The sequence below is a fragment of the Ovis aries genome, chromosome 14, assembly GCF_016772045.2.
Source record: "Ovis aries strain OAR_USU_Benz2616 breed Rambouillet chromosome 14, ARS-UI_Ramb_v3.0, whole genome shotgun sequence".
NCBI lineage: Eukaryota > Metazoa > Chordata > Mammalia > Artiodactyla > Bovidae > Ovis > Ovis aries.
In genome coordinates this window covers 50,199,834-50,220,060 of record NC_056067.1, presented here as the reverse complement: position 1 = coordinate 50,220,060, position 20,227 = coordinate 50,199,834, and the positions used below count along the sequence as shown (strand labels likewise).

At 46.8% G+C, this 20,227-nt stretch overlaps 1 protein-coding gene and 1 pseudogene across 1 annotated transcript; one reads left to right on the top strand and one right to left on the bottom strand.

Annotated features, from left to right (window-relative positions):
* The first annotated feature begins 3,007 nt into the window (after positions 1-3,007).
* LOC105602072 (protein-tyrosine sulfotransferase 2-like) lies at positions 3,008-7,792 on the top strand (annotated as a pseudogene).
* Positions 7,793-14,763: 6,971 nt separating this feature from the next.
* On the bottom strand, positions 14,764-17,427 carry ERICH4 (glutamate rich 4). Its single transcript, XM_012190433.4, has 2 exons — positions 17,227-17,427; positions 14,764-15,443 (listed from the first exon to the last, which is right to left on the bottom strand). Exons 1-2 carry the CDS (start codon positions 17,398-17,400, stop codon positions 15,222-15,224), a joined length of 396 nt encoding a protein of 131 aa, XP_012045823.2. The 5' UTR covers positions 17,401-17,427; the 3' UTR covers positions 14,764-15,221.
* Positions 17,428-20,227: the final 2,800 nt, after the last annotated feature.

Genomic DNA, 20,227 nt, shown 5'->3' with positions numbered 1-20,227 from the left:
CACGTGTACCAGGTACCTGTTCTGGGCACCACTTGTTGAGGTCCTTTAATGGACCAGAACCTGGTGGTCCAGAGTCGATGATAAGAAAGAAAAAGAGAGAGAAAGAAAGAGGCTGATATTCCTTGGTTTATGCAGAAAACCAATAAAGTCCTTTGACACAGGGCTGTGTCACTCACGAAGGCACCTGGCGCCCTCTCAAGGCGGGGTGAAGGCACAGGGCACCTTCTCAAGAGGGTCTTAGAAGCCTGGGCAGAAGAGTGAGCATGACAGGTCTCTGCGCTCCAGAGAATTAGCCTGAGAGAGAGAGACAGAGAGACACGAGGATCAAAGCTCTAATGGAGCAAAGTTGTTTTATTCAACATTGTGTGGGTATTTATACTGTCTTACAAGATAGCTATTTTCAGCAGAGATAAAATCAAAACTTACAAGTTATCAAGGAAACATGAGGTCATCCATATGAAAGAGAGAGGGTTGTAAATAATCACTTTTACCGCATGGTTCATAAAAAGGAAGAGGGTCATAAATAGTTACTTTTCATGGCATGGAAAAACAAACGAAGGAAATGCATGCATTCCTAAGCCCCACCCCCACCCCGCCCAGAGTAGTTTGCTGCTCCACTTAATTCCTGAATATTCAGGAATTAATAAGGGACAGAGGATTCATGACAGATCCAAAACAGCACACAGGAAGCCTCCTGTTAAATGCTTCCTGACAGTAATAAATCTTCTTAGGTTAGATAGTATGATAATTGTTACTAGGAATAATATAGATATTTTAGTGATTGAATGGAGTTCCTAAAAATCTAGTCTACCCTAGTAAAGTGTTATCAGTCATAATTCTAGTTATTATCTGAAGGTGTTGTATGTCACAGCAGCAACCAAGCTACTTTGTCAATTGCACTGTAATCAGATTTTAAACATGCCTTTTCTTTTGTCATTATAGACACAGTTTCACTACAATGCCTTTGCAAAAATGCTTCCTCTTCAAGAAGGTATATAAAAAGAGCTTTTGGATAAATACAGGCTTCTGACTTTCAGACCATAATGCTGAACTGAGTAAGAAACTGAAAAATTCTAATGAAAAACCTGATGGCTTCATAGAAAGTTAACAAAAGGACCGAATGCACTGTTTTTATTCACAGGACTGAGTGAATATGGTTATAATTTTTGTGGTTTCTATCTGAAAATTTACTGGCTTATCATTTATAATGTTTCCTTAACTTCTTGGACTTTTATATTTGGATCAAATGCTTTTCTATCATATGCATGCTCTTATGCTACTTTTAGAAATCAATCCCAATTGTTGAGTTTCTGGCCAATTACTTGCATCTAATACGTTTGGGTTACTGTGGTAAATTTCTCCACTCCAAGGGTCTAATTGTTTGGCCCTGAGGAAATTTATCTAAAAGAAAGACTACAGTCATGCTCAGGTCACTATTGAACTTAGTAGATGAAATCCCCTCACCTGGCCAATTTATAATGCCTGCCCTGGAGGACCTGGTGAGAGTGGGCATGGACCACCTGGAGTACCTCCATGGGAAGGCCTGTCACTCATCTTCTTGGGATTCCTGCCCTGGAGGGACACCATGCTGTTGTGTGCCATGCTGGATGCCCACCCCAAGATGCAGTGCTGCCAGGAGACCCACATCATCCCACATGTGCTGGCCATGCACCAGGCCTGGTCCAAGTCTGTCAGGAAGCATTTAACAGGAGGCTTCCTGTGTGCTGTTTTGGATCTGTCTTGAATCCTCTGCCCCTTATTAATTCCTGAATATTCAGGAATTAAGAGGAGTTGGCAAACCGCTCCCGGGGCTGAGGAATGCATGCATTTCCTTCGTTAGTTTTTCCATATGGTGATAAGTAACTATTTACGACCCTCTTCCTTTCTATGAACCATACGGTAAAAGTGATTATTTACAACCCTCTGTCTTTGATATGGATTGCCTTATGATAATTTGTAAGTCTGGACTTTTGATTTTTATCTTTGATGAAAATAGCTACCTTGATGCTGGGAGGGATTGGGGGCAGGAGGAGAAGGGGAAGACAGAGGATGAGATGGCTGGATGGCATCACCAACTCGATGGACGTGAATCTGAGTGAACTCCGGGAGTTAGTGATGGACAGGGAGGCCTGGCGTGCTTCGATTCATGGGTTCGCAAAGAGTCGGACACTACTGAGCGACTGAACTGAACTGAACTGAACTGAACTGAAAACTGTATATATACCCACACTATGTTGAATAAAACAACTTTGCTCCATCAGAGCTTGGGTCCCTGTGTCTTTCTCTCTCTCTCTCTCTTCCTCTCTCTCTCTCTTTCTCTCTCTCTCTCTCAGGCTAATTCTTTGGAGTGCAGAAGCCCGCTGAGCTCACTTCCTTGCCTGGGCTTATAAGACCTTCTCGAGAAGGCACACTGTGCCTTCACCCCCTTGAGAGGGCTCCTGGTGCCTACGTGTGCGGGGGACGACCCGTGAAGGGTTAAGTCTTGGGAGCTGCTCAGCAGGTATGCAGAGCCAGGACATGTTCCTAAGCTCCCTGTCCCGCCACCCTCAAGAATTTTTAATAGCCCTTAAGGCTCCAAGATGTTTGGTTTCGGCAACATTTCATAGAAGATAGATTATCTTATTGTGTATACTTCATAGAAGATAGATTATCTGATTGTGTTCTGTATACAATGGTAAGGGTCTGGTGATTGTATCCTGAGATTAAAAACAATCTTGTAAGTGCCTTAAGTCACGTACTTTATCCTATATATACTGCAGCACAATAAAGCAAGGTATCAGCCATTTTGGTCTGATCCTCTCAACCCCATCTTTTGTCTCTCTTTTATTTTCTTGGCGGGGACGCTCCGTTCTCTCCCTGTGCAGGTGCGACTCTTGCTTGTGCTGGCCGCGGCATACGTGTAGCAGTGCAAGCTCTGTGTCAAGACCTTTATTGGTTTTCTGCATAAACCAAGGAATCTCAGTCTCTTTCTCTCTCTCTTTCTTATCATCGACTCCGGACCACCAGGTTCCGGTCCATTAAAGGACCTCAGCATAAGTCCAGCCAGGAGAAGCTGCAGTTGGACGAGGTGGGCATGACTGATGAGGTGCTGGATGTGGCCATGCAGGCCTTCAGCCTGGAGGTGATAGCCAAGCACGGCAAGCCGGTCAGCATCCTCTGCCGCAAATACCCCTCCACACTCAAGTTTTCTGTCTACCTGTTGCACCTCCTCCCTGCCGGTGGTGCAGGACAGTTGGGCCTCCACGTACTCCATGGTCACCTGCCACATCACCATTGCCAGCTTCAACCTCGGCAGCTACCACGACTACCTCACCAAGTGGAGCCAGGCCATGGAGGTGATGTATGCCCTGTGCATGGAGGTGGGCAAGGACAAGTGCCTGCCTCTGTACTAACAGCAGGTGGTGCTGCACCCTGGTGCGCCCTCTAGCTCATCCTTGACCTCCTCGCCACCATCTGGAGCAGTACTGACCTGTGTGACAAGGACTTCATCAGCAAGCCCAGCACCATTTCCCAGTCCAAGATCGAGTGATCCACAGCCCAGGTAATCACGCCTGTGGATCTGGACTCTTTCTCCAAGTGGACAGGCCACATCCCTGGAGATGTGTCCCAGGACATGGTCCAGGTCCCCCCTGCTGGCTCAGCTCAGCTATGACCCCTGCACAAACCCAACCCCATCATCATCAACAATGCACACCAGGTCTTGAAAGGGGACTGTAATCGACCAGCCATTCTGAAAGGCTGTTTTCAAATGAACAAGAATCACCTTGTTAGGAAAATTTAAATGGAGGTAGTCTTATTCAGGTTTCAGAAGTAGGGGAGCAAGCCTCTGACCAACTTCTGGCCTTTGCCTGAACCCTGCCTGAACTACATGCCTGCCCACAAGCATACCAATTGTTACCAATAAGTTAGATAAGAAAGGGAGTGAGTCTTGGGAATTTCTTAAGCCCCTGGAGACCTGGCCAGTCCCCCGGGGTCTAGGGAATCTTGTGACTTACAAGGTGAAACAAACAGCATTATAAGGTAAAGAAAAACCAGAGCTGCACTTTTGCACATCAGTTAGTGGCCTGGGATTATAAGCGGGAGCCCCCAAAGCTGCAATATGAAGTCTCACCTGTGGGTTGGATGCACCACCTGGGAACTTTTTCCCAACTGGAAACTTTTTCCCAAATTGCTGTTATTTGGGGCTTCCCAATGCTGTTCAAGTCTAGATATAGGTTTTGGCCCAATTTGGTGGTGTAAATCTCTCTCTCTTGTGGTTACATCTCTCTATTATTTCTATTTTTTTGTTTGTTTGTTTAATGACCGTATATTGAAATTGTCACATAACCCACTATTAAATATTGAAATTGTTTAGTGTGTGTGTGTGTAATGAATGATTTCTCTTGTTAAAAAAATCCTTCAAGACTAAAACAAAAGTAAAACTTTTGGCAAAATACACCTTCTCTCTCCTAGGACGCTCATGATTTCCAAATCTCTGCAAATGGTTTTGTTGCCAGAAGAGAAGAAACTGCATTCAAGTGGAAATATGACCTCTAATCCAAGAAAATTGCTTGCTATTCATCGCCAAAACAGGACTGCTAATGGGGAATGTATTTGGATATGTTTGCAAAAGATGAATCCTTGCAAACTTACCTTGAAATACTCTCTCGGGACAATCCAAGGTAAAGAACCAAGAGTTTGGAAATAGTCTGGCTTTTGTTGTTTGGTTGTGTCCAACTCTTTCTGACCTCATGAACTGCAGTACACCAGGCTTCTCTGTCCTTCACTTATCTCCCGAAGTTGGCTCAAACTTATGTCCATTGAATCAGTGATGCCATCCAACCATCTCATCCTCTGTCATCCCCTCCTCCTCCTGCCTTCAGTCTTTCCCAGCATCAGGGTCTTTTCCAATGAGTCAGTTCTTCGAATCAGGTGGCCAAAGTATTGGACCTTTAGCTTCAGCATCAGTCCTTCCAATGAATATTCAGGATTGATTTTCTTTAGGATTGACTGGTTTGATCTCCTTGCTGTCCAAGAGATTCTCAAGCGTCTTCTCCAACACCACAGTTCAAAAGCATCAATTCTTTGGCAATCAACCTTCTTTATGGTCCAACTCTCACATCTGTACATAACTATTGGAAAAAGCATAGGTTTGACTATATAGACCTTTGTCAACAAAGTGATGTCTCTGCTTTTTAATACACTGTCTAAGGTCATAGCCTTTCTTCCAAAGAGCAAGCGTCTTTTAATTTCATTTCAAACTTAGGTATTTTATATATTCCCCCTTGAGAACTTTTTTTAAAGAAATGGATTTGCCCTCCTCCTTAATTTGCAAGACCACCTTGGTAGCCTTGTTTGCTGGGACAAGGCTCACTGCCTGTGCCTCCTCTATTGACTCTTACTTTTAAAATCAAAGAATCTAAGAGTTTAATATATGAGGCTGTCTTTGATTCCTCCTTTGCTCTGATCTCGGGTGGCCTTAGCCTCCAATGGCTTGAAGTGGAGCTTCAACAGACTGAGATCCCAGAGACTGAGGACAAGTCACAGCAGTGAAAGCACTAGATCCTAGCCACTAGACCTGTGGTCAGTGACAAGAGCCCTAGCCCTTCAGGTCTGCAGAAGAGAATTTCCACCAAGACAGAAAGTAGTAAAGCAGGTAGAGTATTTATTAAGAGGAAAAAGCATAGTACTTGTGGATGGACACATGGGCAGACTCAGAAGGAGAGTCCCTGTGTTGCAACCTCACTTCAGTTCAGTTCAGTTGCTCAGTTGTGTCCGACTCTTTGGGACCCCATGGACCGCAGCACTCCAAGCCTCCCTGTCCATCACCAACTCCCAGAGTTCACTCAGACTCACGTCCATCGAGTCCGTGAAGCCATCCAACCATCTCATCCTCTGTCATCCCCTTCTCCTTCCGCCTTCAATCTTTCCCAGCATTAGGGTCTTTTCCAATCAGTCAGTTATTCGCCTCAGGTGGCCAAAGTATTGAAGTTTCAGCTTCAGCATCAGCCCTTCCAATAATATTCAGGATTCATTTCCTTTAGGATGGACTGGTTGGATCTCCTTGCAGTCCAAGGGACTCTCAAGAGTCTTCTCCAACACCACAGTTCAAAAGCATCAATTCTTCAGCACTCAGCTTTCTTTATAGTCCAACTCTCACATCCACACATGACTACTGGAAAAACCGTAGCCTTGACTAGATGGACCTTTGTTGGCAAAGTAATGTCTCTTCTTTTTAATATGCTCTCTAGGTTGGCCATAGCTTTTCTTCCAAGGAGCACACTCCCTTTAATCTCATGGCTGCAGTCACAATTTGCAGTGATTTTGGAGCCCTCAAAAATAAAGTCTGTCACTGTTTCCACTGTTTCCCCATTTATTTGCCATGAAGTGATGGGACCAGATGCCATGATCTTAGTTTTCTGAATCTTGCATTTTAAGCCAACTTTCTCATTCTTATCTTTCACTTTCAAGAGGCTCTTTGGTTCTTCTTTGCTTTTTGCCATAAAGGTGGTACCATCTGCATATCTGAGGTTATTGATATTTCTCCTAGCAATCTTGGTTATAGCTTGTGTTTCATTTAGCCCAGCATTTCTCATGATGTACTCTTCATCTGAGTTAAATAAGCAGGATAACAATATACAGCCACGACATACTCCTTTCCCTATTTGGAACCAGTCTGTTGTTCCATATCCAGTTCTAACTGTTGCTTCCTGACCTGCATATAGATTTTTCAAGAGGCAGATCAGGTGGTCTGGTATCCCTATCTCTTGAAGAATTTTCCATAGTTTGTTGTGATCCACACAGTCAAAGGCTTTTGGCAAAACAGAAGTAGATGTTTTTCTGAAACTCTCTAGTTTTTTTCAATGATCCAACGGATGTTGGCAATTTGATCTCTGGTTCCTCTGCCTTTTTAAAATCCAGCTTGTACATCAGAAAGTGCACGGTTCATGTACTGCTGAAGCCTGGCTTGGAGAATTTTGAGCATTACTTTGCTAGCGTGAAGTGAAGTCGCTCAGTCATGTCCGACTCTTTGCGACTCCATTGACTGTTGCCTACCAGGCTCCTCAGGCGACAGTCCATGGAGTTTTTTAGGCAAGAGTACTGGAGTGGGTTGCCATTTCCTTCTCCAGGGGACCTTCATGACCCAGGGACCAAACCTGGGTCTCCCGCATTGCAGGAAGACGCTTTACCATCTGAGCCACAGGGAAGATGAGTGCAATTGTGTGGTGTGTGAGGGTTGTACCCTCATGGCAGTTTGAATTACTTTCATGGGGCATTTCTTCTGAGTTTTCTTTGGCCAACCATTTTGACTTGCCTGGTTCACAGTACATATTTGCTATATCTCAGGATCCTCCCATATGTGTACACGCATCTCTTAGCCCTGATGGGTTCTACTGAAGAGACCTGTGGGTAACCTGGCCTTAGTTAACAATACTCCCGTTTGACTCCAAGGAGGCTTTTTGTACGTGTGAGGTCAGGGAGGTCTCCCAACTTTGAGAATGAGAAATATATGGTCTGCGAAGGGCCCAGCCTCCTCCCTTAATTGTCCTGCTATTCTCGTCTTGGAGCTTTGGTTCAAAGGGAATAAATCTCCAGTCACTTTACCCTGGGGTTGGGGTGGAGGAAGAGAGGGCATCTATCTCTTGCCTCAGTTCTACTCAGTTTCAGGAATTTCTAGGGTTCCAGTGGTCAGGACACAGCACTTACACTGCTGAGGACCAGGTTCAATCCCTGGTTGCAGAACTAAGTTCCTGCAAACTGCACAACTCAGCAAAACATACAGAAAAATAAATGTATTAAAAAAAAAAAAAAAGACAACAGCTTCCTCACAAGACTGTCCCCAGCCTCCTTTGAGATCCTCCTTTGAGATCCTCCCTGGATCTCAAAATCCCCAAATAGAAATTATTAGTGTGGCAAAAGGGAGAAAAGGGAATAAATTTCAAAGGACCATCAGTTCAGTTCAGTCGCTCAGTCATGTCCGACTCTTTGAGACCCCATGAATCGCAGCACGCCAGGCCTCCCTGTCTATCACCAACTCCCAGAGTTCACTCAGACTCGCGTCCATCGAGTCAATGATGCCATCCAGCCACCTCATCCTCTGTCATCCCTGTCTCCTCCTGCCCCCAATCCCTCCCAGCATCAGAGTCTTTTCCAATGAGTCAACTCTTCGCATGAGGTGGCCAAAGCACTGGAGTTTCAGCTTCAGCATCATTCCCTCCAAAGAAATCCCAGGGCTGATCTCCTTCAGAATGGACTGGTTGGATCTCTTTGCAGTCCAAGGGACTCTGAAGAGTCTTCTCCAACACCACAGTTCAAAAGCATCAATTCTTCAGTGCTCAGCCTTTTTCACAGTCCAACTCTCACATCCATACATGACCACAGGAAAAACCATAGCCTTGACTAGACAGACCTTTGTTGGCAAAGTAATGTCTCTGCTTTTCAATATGCAGAATGTGGCTAATATGTACAACCAGGAACAAAAGCAGCCTACTTCTGAGCTAGGATCTAAGGAGTCATGTGATAATGGACTACAAATCTGAACACAGGGAGTGTGTCAGCATGGCAGGGGACTTCCCAGGTGGCTCAGGGGTAAAGAATTTGCCTTCCAATGCAGGAAATGTAGGAGACACGGGTTTGATCCCTGCATCGAGAAGAACCCATGGGGAAGGAAATGACAACCCACTCCAGTATTCTGGCCTGGGAAATTCCATGGACAGAGGAGCCTGGTGGGCTACAGTCCATGGGGTCTCAAAGAGTTGAACAGGACTGAGTGACTGAGCAGGAATGAAGGTCAACATGGGGACTACAAGTAACAGTGCAGTATAATAAAATAACTTGTCAGGTCTTTGCCCCTGGTCCTGTAATTTCCCAAGTTATAGGACTGTCTTTGGTATTCAGGAGTTCCTGGACCCCTTCAGAGTTCATGCCAACACTTTGGCCCAGCTTGGGGGCCCAGTCATCCCAACGACCAACCTTGCAATTAGGAGATGAAGCTTTGGCCAGCCTGTCATCTAGGGATGGAAGTAAGGGTAGACATTGAGTTCAATATCATGGCCCGTGATTCAGTCACGCCTGCTGATGTGATAAAACTCGAATGAACAGTCTGAACACCAATGATCCGACGCGCTTGCTTCAGCATGGTTGAGGGTGATATGTCTTGCCTGACTCTATGGGGAGAGGACATGGGGGAGCTTGCATGTGGAACCTACCCTGTCTTTGACCTAGAACTCTCCCTTTTGCCGCTTCCAAATTGTGGCTCTTGCTATAATACTAATCATAAGCAGAGTATTTTCCTGAGTTCATGAGTTATTCTAGCAATATACCCAATCTGAGGAAGTCATGAGATTCTGAATTTGTAGCAACTGGGTCAGAAATGTGAGTGGAGGGCTTCCCTGGTTGTCCAGTGGTTAGGAATCTTTAAACGCATGGAAACACGGGTTCAATCCCTGGTCTGAGAAGATCCCACATGCCCAGGAACAACTAAGCCCATGTGCCACAACTACTGAAACTCATCCTCTAGAGCTCGTGCTCCCCAACAGTGAGAAGCAGGAGTGAAGAGAAGCCCCCACGTGCTGCAATTAGAAAGCCCGTGCACAGCAACAAAGACCCAGCAGAGCAAGAATAAATTTTAAAATAAAAATTAAACAAACAAACAAACTGGGACTTCCCTGGTCGGCCAGTGGTTAAGATTCTGAGCTCCCAAAGCAGGTGGCCCAGGTTCGATCCTGCATCAGGGAACTAGATCCCAAATCCCGCCACTAAGACCCAAGGCAGCCAAATAAATAAAAATTTAAAACAAGCAAATAAGAAGACAATGAAGCATGAGAGTTTCATGGCCTCAGGCACTATCCATGTCTCTGATCTCTCAGGTCTCCAATACTCCAGGCATGCTGGACCACCCAGAAGGAGGGTACATTATTATATCTGTACCTCCTTGAAAGATGCTTTATGGAGCCTCTGGTAGGACCTAATAAGAAAGAAGAAGTACAGAGTCCTAGGAGCAAGGCCATGCCTCTAGAGCAATAGGAAAACAGCTCCTGGTTTTTCTGTTTTTAAACAGGGGAACCTCGCGTGCTGCAGTTCATGGGGTAGCAGAGTCGCACACCACTGAGCAACTGAACAACAACAATTTTTCCATGGGTCAGAGTTTGGGGGGATGGTTTCTGGATGATTCAAACACATTACATTTATTGCGCACTTTATTTCTAATCTAATGCTGCTGCTGATCTGTAGGAGATATCAGTCTACATGAGCCAGAGCTTGGGGACCCCTGGGCTAGAGCATGATACAAGCCAGGGACATCTGTGACTTGCTTTCAGAATATCTCAAGCACTTGGGTTTTCATTGATTATTTTTTAGCACAGTCAAGCTTGTCATTGGAGGACTCTTTGAATTTTCAAACAAAGCCCAATGCTGCAGAAACCCTGCAGCATCTCAAAATAAAGCAATATTATAACCCAAAGAAAACAGGTGATTTCAAGGGCAGCTGAGCTAGCCTGCATGAGCCACATCCTTCACAGCCCCCAGGAGATGCACACACGTGACCTCCTGCTGGCCTATCCTGTTCTGTGACCCTCAGCTCCCTCTGAACACAAGTTCAGGCTCTCAGACTGCACTCACTGACCACAGCCAGACAGCCTTCACAGAAGTCAAATTATCAGAAGGAAATTGCTCTGGATAGGAACCAAAGGAGAAGGAAAACAATGTTATGTCCCAAATTGGTGGCCTTAATGCCTTCCGTGCTTTAGTTGCCTGAGACATGTGGAATCTCCCTGAACCTGTGTCCCCTGCATCAGCAGACAGATTGTTATCCACTGTACCACCAGAGAAGTTAAATACAACCTTCATTATGTTGAAAATTTTTATCAAAAGCTTTTTCTGCATCTCTTGAGATGATCATATGGCTTTTATTCTTTTTTTTTTTTGTCTCTTTTTTTTTTTTTTTGGCTTTTATTCTTATTGACTGATTTGCAGATATTGAAAAATTGTTGCATCTCTGGGATAAATCTCACGTGACCATGATGTAAGATATTTTGAATGTATCATTGGGTTCTGTTTGCTACTATTTTGTTGCAGATTTTTGCATCTGTGTGCATCAGTGATATTGACCTGTAACTATCTGTTTTGTGTGTGATGTCTCTTTCTGGTTGTGGTATCAGTATCTGGTTGCTGGCCTCACGGAATGTGTTCAGAAGCATTCCTCCCGCTGCAATTTTTGGGAATAGTTTCAGAAGAATAGGTATTATCTCTTCTCTAAGCGTAGACTTTTGTTTGTTGGAAGTTTTTAAATTTCTGATTCAGGGACTTCCCTGACAGTCCAGTGGTTAGGATTTTCCCTGCCAAGGGCCCAGGTTCAGTCCCTGCTGAGGGAATTAAGATCCTGCAAGCCATGAAGTGCAGCAAAAAATAATAATAAATAAATAACTGATCAATTTCAGTACAGTAAGTTCCTTACATGCAAACAAGTCCCATTCCAAGAGCATATTTATATATCTAAGTTGTTCATAATCCCAACAAATTTAGCCCAGGTACCAAACTAACATAATTGGCTAAATAGCACTGGACTGTAATAGGTCTATAATACTTTCCACACAACTAACAAATAGAAAACAAACACAAAAAATGAAGAAAACATTTTTAATCTTACAGGATGGAGCCTTGAAAAGTGCAGTAGTACAGTACAACAGCGGGCATACAGGGCCTGGCATCAAGTGAAAAAGCAAGGAGAGCTACTGTCTTTCTAGTTGGGAGAGAGGTTATTCCCAGAGAAGTGAGATGCTGCCAGATGTGAGAGTCTGTGCTCCCGCAACCCGGCCCTGACCCGTCTGTCTGTGCCTCCCCTCATCCCAGCCCTGCTCGTCTTGGCTGCTTCTATGTGTTAAGGTGTGCCCCTCAACACACCTTGCTGGGCTGAGCACTTGGAAGGGCAAACCTGGCGCTTTTGTCACTGCTGGATGTAGCTCAATAAGTGTGGCACTGAGGACAGCACCAGAAGAGGGGCTGCTGCCCACACCCACCCAAACTCCCTGAGTGTTTGATGAAGGTGACTCCCCTATAGATGTCACCTCTATGACCCAGGACATGGTCCAGAGCAACTCCCACCCCGACATCAGGAGCTACTGGTCATGCTGTTCGTTTTAAATACTGATGTTTCTATATGGTTGTGTCGGGTCTCCATTCATCATTCAGGATCTTTCATTGCTGCGCACAGACTCTCTAGTTGTGGCACGCAGGCTCCATAGCTGTAGCGCGTGGGTTTAGGTGCTCCTTGGCACGTGGGATCTTAGTTCCCCGACCAAGGATCGAACTCGAGTTCCCTGCGTTGCAAGGCGGATTCTTAACCACTGGACCACCAGGGAAGTCCCCTTGCTGTTCTTGAATAGTAAACATTCCTTCCCAAATCGCCCCCATCGGAGAGCTGTCTCCCTGGGCATCTCTTCTAAGAATGTGGACTTAGGCAGGAGTTAACAGAAGCAGCCCTACTTCTCTTCGGCAGCTATCTGCAGATACCTGCCCATCTCCTGCAGGTGGCGCTGTGACGCATTTGCATCGCGTCGGGGAACACGGATGAACCCTCGCGGCTCATCTGCTCACATCCACATTCCATTTTCAAACATCTGAAATAGTGCGGCGCAAGAGAAATACGGTGGGAGCCACTTATGTAATTTCAAGTTTTCTAGCAGTCATATTTTTAAATGTAAATAAGAAATGGGTGAATTAGCACAAGAAAAGATGCTCAACATCATTAATCATTAGGGACTGACTGCAGCCCGTCAGGCTCCTCTGTCCATGGGGATCCTCCAGGCAAGAATCCTGGAGTGGGTTGCCATGCTCTCCTCCAGCGGCCTTTCCTGGGATAGAACCTAGGTCGCCCGCATTGCAGGCAGATTCTTTACTGACTGAGCCACCAGGAAAGCCCAATCATTAGGGAAAGGCAAAGTAAACCCACAATGAGATACCACCTCACACCCACTAGGATGGCTATCGTGAAAAAAACAGAAAGAAAATAACAAGTGTTAGCAAGGGACTTCTCTGGTGGCCCAGTGGTTAAGACTCTGCACTTCCAACACAGGGGGCATAAGTTTTATCCCTGGTTGGAAACTAAGGTACCACAAGCCTCGGGGAACAGCCAAAAAATAAAGACAATAAAATAATAAAAGAATAATTAAATATTAAAAAAAAACAAGTGTTGGCACGGAGGTAGAAAGTTGGAGCCCCTGTGCACTGGTCGTAGGGATGGGGATCGTGGTCATGGGCGTGTGGATGCAAATGGCATAACCAACAGCACAGCACTTCTCAATTAACTAAACAGAATCACCCACAGCCCAACAATCCCACTTCTGAGTATATACCCAAAAGAATTTTTAAGAAAAGACTTCCCTTGTAGTCCAGCGACTAAGGTTCTGCGCTCGCAATGCAGGGAGCCTGGGTTTGAGCCTGGTCAGGGAACTAAATCTCACATGCCACAGCTAAGATTGGAACAGCCAAATATATATATATATTTAAAAAGAAAGAAAGCAGGGATTTGGACAGATATTTGTACACCCTTGTTCAGAGCAATGCTGTTCACCATCGCCACAAGGTAGAAATGACCCAAGTGCCCATTGACAAATAAACAAAATGTGGTTGTTCATACAATGAAATATTATTCAGCCTCAAAGAGAAAGGAAACTCTGATACGTGTTGCAACATGGATGAACAAACCAGTCAGGAAAAGATACATGCCGTGCGATCCCATTTACATGAGGTTCGTAGAGTAGGCAAATTCATAGAGACACAAAGCAGAGGGGTGGTTGCCAGGGGCTGGGAGAGGGCAGATGAGGAGTTGTAAAACAGGTGCATTTTCAGTTTTGCAAGATGAAAACACATTCACACCACAACGTGAATGTATTTCACACTACTGAATGGTAAACTTTAAAATATGGTTAAAATGGGGGCTTCCCTGGTGGCTCAGCGGTTAAGAATCCACCTGCCAGTGCTGGAGACACAGGTTCGGATTCCTAGTCTGGGAAGATCCCATGTGCCTCGGAGCAACTAAGCCCGTGCGCCATAGCTTCTCAGCCTGTGCTCGAGAGCCCGGGAGCCGCAACTGCTGAAGCCTGTGTGCCCTAGAGCCTGTGTGCCCTAGAGCCGGTGCTCTGCGTCAAGAACAGCCACCGCAGTAAGTCCGTGCACCACAGCTAGAGAGTAGCCCCTGCTCTCCGCAACTAGAGAAAAGCCCGTGCAACCACAAAGACCCAGCACAGCCAAAAAGAATCCATTTAATTTAAAAATACACACACAGGGCTTCCCTGGTGGCTCAGTGGTAAAGAATCTGCCTGCCAAAGCAGGAGACACGGCTTCGATCCCTCATCTGGGAGGATCCCACATGCTGCAGAGTCACTCAGCCCGTTCACCACAACTGTTCAGCCTGTGCTCCAGAGCCTGGGAACACCAGCTACTGAGCCCACATGCTGAAACTACCGAAGCACACGCGTGAGAGTCCATCCTTCAACACGAGAGAAACCTGTACACCGCAACTAGAGAGGAGCCCCCTGCTCGCTGCAACTAGAGAGAAGCCCATGCCGTAAGGAAGACCCAGCACAGCCAAAAATAAATAAATAAATATTATTAAAAAAAAATACAAACACAAAAACAACAGCTAGGAGAAAGGCACCCTGACCTCCCCTTTGGTGGTGATTTAATCACTAAGTTGTGTCTGACCCTTTAAAAATGGGTAAAAGGGTAACTTTTATGTTATGTGTCTTACCACGGTAAAAGAAATTTACAAATAAACAGGTGAAATTAGCTTTAGTCATATTTTTATTTATCCCAACATACCCCAAATATTATCATTTCAAAATAGAATTAACTTTTACAATGATTGAAATACTGAATATTCTTTTTATCAAACCCAGCTTGGAAATTCAGCGTGTGTGTTACACTTACAGCAGACCTCAGTTAGAGCTAGCCACTCTCCAAGTGCTTACTAGCCACCTGTACACATCTCCATCATATTTGCAAAGACACCAAGAGTTTCTCTGCAAACCTCCCACAGCATCTAGAAACACACACACCATTCAGGGGCCCACCCCTCAATCTCATCTCAGACACTTTCAGAGAAAGCACTTGCTCAGGGAGCACATGACCGTACCAAATTGGACATCTGCAGGTCAGTTAGACCTGCAAATCCCTCCCTTCCTGTCTTCTTACATAAATTTGTGTATCATTCACATGTCCATTGGAAGCACACTGGCAGGGCCTCAGATAGTCATCTCAAAGTCAGGGGGGCGGTGGTGGCCGGGAACTGGACTGTAGGCTCCCTCCAGTTTCCCTTTCAGCTCTCTGTCCTCCTCCTCTTCCTCGGTGTTCTCCTCTGCCTCCTCTTCCAGGAAGGCCACCAGTTCCTCCCGCAGTGCCCCCATCTCCAGTCCCAGGCTGCACAGCTGGCCCAGCAGCTGGACATCCACTCGGCGGAGGTTCCCCTGGGGTGGGAAGGGGCAGTCATGGGCGTGCCACTCCAGACGGCAAAGGGTTAGTGTGCCTCTGCCTGGAAACCTGGGTGGGAGCAGCTCCCAGCTCAAGTTCCAACACAGATTCTTTGCCTAACAAAACTTTAGTCAGGGTCCTGAACATTTTCCGGGGCCCATCAATTCTTCTTTGTATCAGTAAAATCCAGTTTTCGCAAGAATCCCCCTCCTTGTATGTTTTGGGCTTCCCTCATGGCTCAGACGGTAAAGAATCTGCTTGCAATGCAGGAGACCCCAGTTCAATTTCTGGGTCGGGAAGATTCCCTGGAGAAGGGAAAGGTAACCCACTCCAGTATTCTTGCCTGGAGAATTGAATAGACAGAGGAGCCTGGCGGGCTACAGTTCATGGGGTCGTAAAGAGTTGGATGCGACTAAGAGACTAACAACACCCTCTTCCATATCTGATCAGATTCCTTGTCCTCCCCACTCCTCCATCCCCCAGGTAATGGCTGATCACCCTGGCCTGCCTTCAGCAAGAATCCTGCTAGATCAGTTTAGCCAGACTCCCTCCTTACCCCTGAGGTTGACTCTTAGGAATTTTTCTTTTTTTTCCCCCTTTTGGCTGTGCCACTTGGCATGTGGGGTCTTAGCTACCCACCAGGGATCAAACCCAAATCCCCTGCATTGGAACCTCTCTGAGGCTTAACTACTAGACCTCCAGGGACACCCCAGCCTCTTAAGGATGTTCTATCCCCTGACCCTGCTCCTTGGCTGTCAATTCCCAATAGCCCGTGCTATATTCAAGGTTCAGCCCAATCTCTCTCCTCTACTACAAAATCCCATTACAACGGGTCTTTATACCTACAGCCTTGCCATCTTTAGCTGCTGCTGCCGCTGCTGCTAAGTCGGTTCAGTCATGTCCAACTCTGTGCGACCCCATAGATGGCAGCCCACTAGGCTCCTCTGTCCCCGGGATTCTCCAGACAAGAATACTGGAGTGGGTTGCCATTTCCTTCTCCAATGCATGAAAGTGGAAAGTGAAGGTGAAGTCGCTCAGTCATGCCTGACTCTTAGCGACCCCATGGACTGCACTCTACCAGGCTCCAATTACTTTTTCTTTAACAGTCTGGCCTACAGCATGTGGGTGGCCCCCTCACTGTGTCCCTGGACTCTGTCAGCCTGCTTCTGTCCTGTCGCCCACTGCCTTGGTCTCTCCATTTCCCTGTCCCCCGCTTTCTCCACCTCTCTGGTTCTCCCTGTGTCTTGAGTCTTAGTCTCCGTCTCTCTTATTAGGTCTCCCCCTCTTGTTATCCGTCTCCATCTCTCTGTCTCTGCTTGGCTGTCTCCCTCTCTGTCTTTCTGTCTGCCTCTATTTCTCTGCCCCTGCCTTTGACTTTCTCCCTCTCTGTCTCTCTGTCTGCCTCTATTTCTCTGCCCCTGCCTTTGACTTTCTCCCTCTCTGTCTTTCTGTCTGTCTCTATTTCTCTGCCCCTGCCTTTGACTTTCTCCATCTCTGTCTTAGATTTAATACGAGCCTGCCTTTGGCTCTCCGTCTCTGCTTTCCTTCTCTTGTCTCTCTCTCTGTCTCTGTCTCTATTACTGTCTCACTCTTCGGGTCGTTCCGTGTCTCTGTCTGTCTCCATCTCACCCTGTCTGTATCTGTCTCTGCCTCTATTTCTCTATTCCTCTCTCTCACTTTCTGTCGTTCAGTCTCTGGCACCTTTTATTTTCATCCATCCCCATTCATTTATCCACTCCCCATTCCCCCATCTCTGATTCCTCCGAACCCCTCACTCACCAGCTCCTCCCAGATCCACAGCAGACTCTCCCTGGCACCTCCAGCGCCAGCCCCTGGGGACGCGAGGGTCTGACCCACCTTCTCCACTGGGGGGACTCCCCTCAGGGCGCGCGGGGGTGGGCCCAGCCCCGGGGGCACCAGTCCAGCCTGCCTCAGCTGCTTCCAGAGCTCCATAGCCTCTGAACTGCGGCAGCCAGTAACAGGAAGTAGCAAGGTCCAGAGTGACCTAGCCCCTGGGTAGCTGGGGGCGGGAGGAGGGGAAAGGGCAGTGGAGGGAGGAGCACCCCCTGGCATCACAAAGTCCGTTCTCCACAGAGAATCAGCAGCTTCGTGTGTGTGTGTGTGTGTGTGTGTGTGTGTGTGTGTGTGTGTGTGTGTGTGTGTGTTTTAATTGAAGTGTAACATCAGGTCTGCTCACAGGGATCCAACCTCAGCCGCTCTGGCCGGAGGTCAAACTCCACCCCTCCCTGCCTCTTCTCAGATGGACCCCTCACGGGTGAGCGGCTGCCCCGCCTCTTCTTGCCCCGCCCCTCCTGGGTCCCGCCCACTGCTCCTCCCCAACGCCCCCTGCAGCCCTCTCCTCCACTTGCCTCTGTCTTCCCCTGGTTTGATGCTTGCCCGTCTTCTCCACTCTGGCCCTTGCAGGGCTTCCCAGAACCTGTGCCTGAAGAGCCAGGAGTGGCTTCCAGGAGAACGATCCCTCAGCCGGAGTTCCTTGGTGTTCAGGCTGCTGGCCCAGGCTGAGCAGCAGTTCTGCCAGCCCTGGACCTGTCCACAAACATTATCACTAGCGATTGAGGCCTCTCCATGAACTGTAGCACACCAGGCTCCTCGGTCCTCTACTACTTCCGGGAGTTTGCTGAAACTCATATCCATTGAGTTGGTGATCAATCCCTGGGTTGGGGAGATACCCTGGAAGAGGGAATGGCAACCCACTCCACTATTCCTGCCTGGAGAATTCCATGGACAGAGAAGCCAGATGGGCTAAAGTCCATGGGGGTCACAAAGAGTTGGACATGGCTGAGCAACTAACATTTCCTAATGCCAGTTACAGAATCTAGGCAGTGACTTACTGTACAAATCTTCAACTTTTCTGTATATTTTCAAATTGTCCTATTAAAATGTTAGGAAGCTATGATGCTATTGGTCTCTGTCTCTTAGTGGAGACTGTTGATTCCTTTGGGAGAGTTCACTGGTTGAGATTTTCAACCGATGGGAGTTGAGTCAGTGCTCATGACTGGTGGGAGAGTGTAACAGAGCTTGACTAAGGCTTTCCCTCCAAAGATGCTGTAAGCAATGGAAAGTAACTCAAATTCATTTAGGCAGAAACAGGAATCTATTTTTCGGAGCTCTGGGGCAGGCCACATGCTGGATTCAGGCTTTAAATGATGTCTTTGTTGTTGTTCAGCTGCTCAGTCATGTCCAACTCTTTGTGATCCCATGGACTGCAGCACGCCAGGCTTCCCTCTCCTTGACCATCTCCCAGAGTTTGCTCAACTCATGTCCATCAAGTCAGTGATGCCATCCAACCATGTCATTCTCTGTCATCCCCTTCTCCTCCTGCCTTCAATCTTTCCCAGCATCAGGGTCTTTTCCAATGAGTCAGTTCTTCGAATCAGGTGGCCAAAGCATTGGAGCTTCAGCCTCAGCATCAGTCCTTCCAATGAATATTCAGGGTTGATTTCCTTTAGGATTGACTGGTTTGATCTCCCTGCTGTTCAAAGGACTCTCGAGTCTTCTGCAGCATCACAGTTTGAAGGTATCAGTTCTTCAGCTCAGCCTTTTTTTATTGTGATGATGTCTTTAGCAGCAGTAGTAGTTTAGTCGCTAAGTCGTGTCCGACTCTTGCGACCCCATGGACAGTAGCCTGCCAGGCTCCTCTGTCCTTGGAATTCTCCAGGCAAGAATACTGGAGTGGGACTCTGGTTTTCTCAATCTCTCTGCTCTCTTTGTCTCTTTTGTTGTCTGGTATTATCCATATGGTGGTAAGAGAGTTGCTGGAAGTCTCGTCCATGGTAGATTATATCATTTTCAAAATGTTTTCTTCCCTCCCACTGGTCCTTTCCTTAGGAGAGGATTTTGTTTCCCTCTTCCCCGCTGATGAGTTTGTTGTGCAACTTGTTTTGGCCATGACTCCTGTTGGCCTTCTTTTGTACCCATAGGTTTCATGGGGTTCCGGGGACTGATCTCTCCCTTTGACCCTTCAAGGATAAGGGTGTAACGGAGCCTCTCTGTGGCTAGTTTACAGGTGTTTCACCATCCCTCATTGGATACCCCTCACTTTGCAAATAGTGCTATTATTAGATGCTCTATTATCTTACTTGTGTGTGACTTACTTTTCTGCTGGGATCCTGACTGACACAGAATTCTATTGGATAGATCTACCACAATTTTTTTTTTGAGGGGCTTCCCTGGTGCTTCAGCAGTAAAGAATCTGCCTGGCAATGCAGGAGATGTGGGTTCAATCTCTGGGTAGGGAGGATCCCCTGGAGCAGGGAATGGCAACCCACTCCAGTATTCTTGCCTGGAAAATCCCTTGGACAGAGGAGCCTGGTGGGCTACATGCAGTCCATTGAGTTGCAAAAGAGTGGACACGACTTATCGACTAAACAGCAAAACAACTGCCACCACAATTTATCGGTTGTATCTCATGCTCTGCTGCTGCTTCTAAGTCGCTTCAGTCGTGTCTGACTCTGTGTGACTCCAGAGACAGCAGCCCACCCGGCTCTGCTGTCCCTGGGATTCTCCAAGCAAGAACACTGGAGTGGGTTGCCATGTCCTTCTCCAATGCATGTAAGTGAAAAGTGAAAGGGAAGTCGCTCAGTCGTGTCTGACTCTTTGCAACCCCATGGACTGCAGCCCACCAGGCTCTTCCATCCATGGGATTTTCTCTTTTACCTTCAATTTTTCCCAGCATCAGGGTCTTTTCCAATGAGTTGGCTCTTCGAATCAGGTGGCCAAAGTATTGGAACTTCAGCATCAGTCCTTTCAATGAATGTTC

Bases quoted from the DNA above. Each gene is read 5' to 3' on its own strand.
- ERICH4 (XM_012190433.4), bottom strand. From the start codon at position 17,400: ATGGAGCTCTGGAAGCAGCTGAGGCAGGCTGGACTGGTGCCCCCGGGG. The intron at 15,444-17,226 runs GTGAGTGAGGGG...TTCCCACCCCAG, and splicing joins TGTGGATCTGGGAGGAGCTG to GGGAACCTCCGCCGAGTGGA.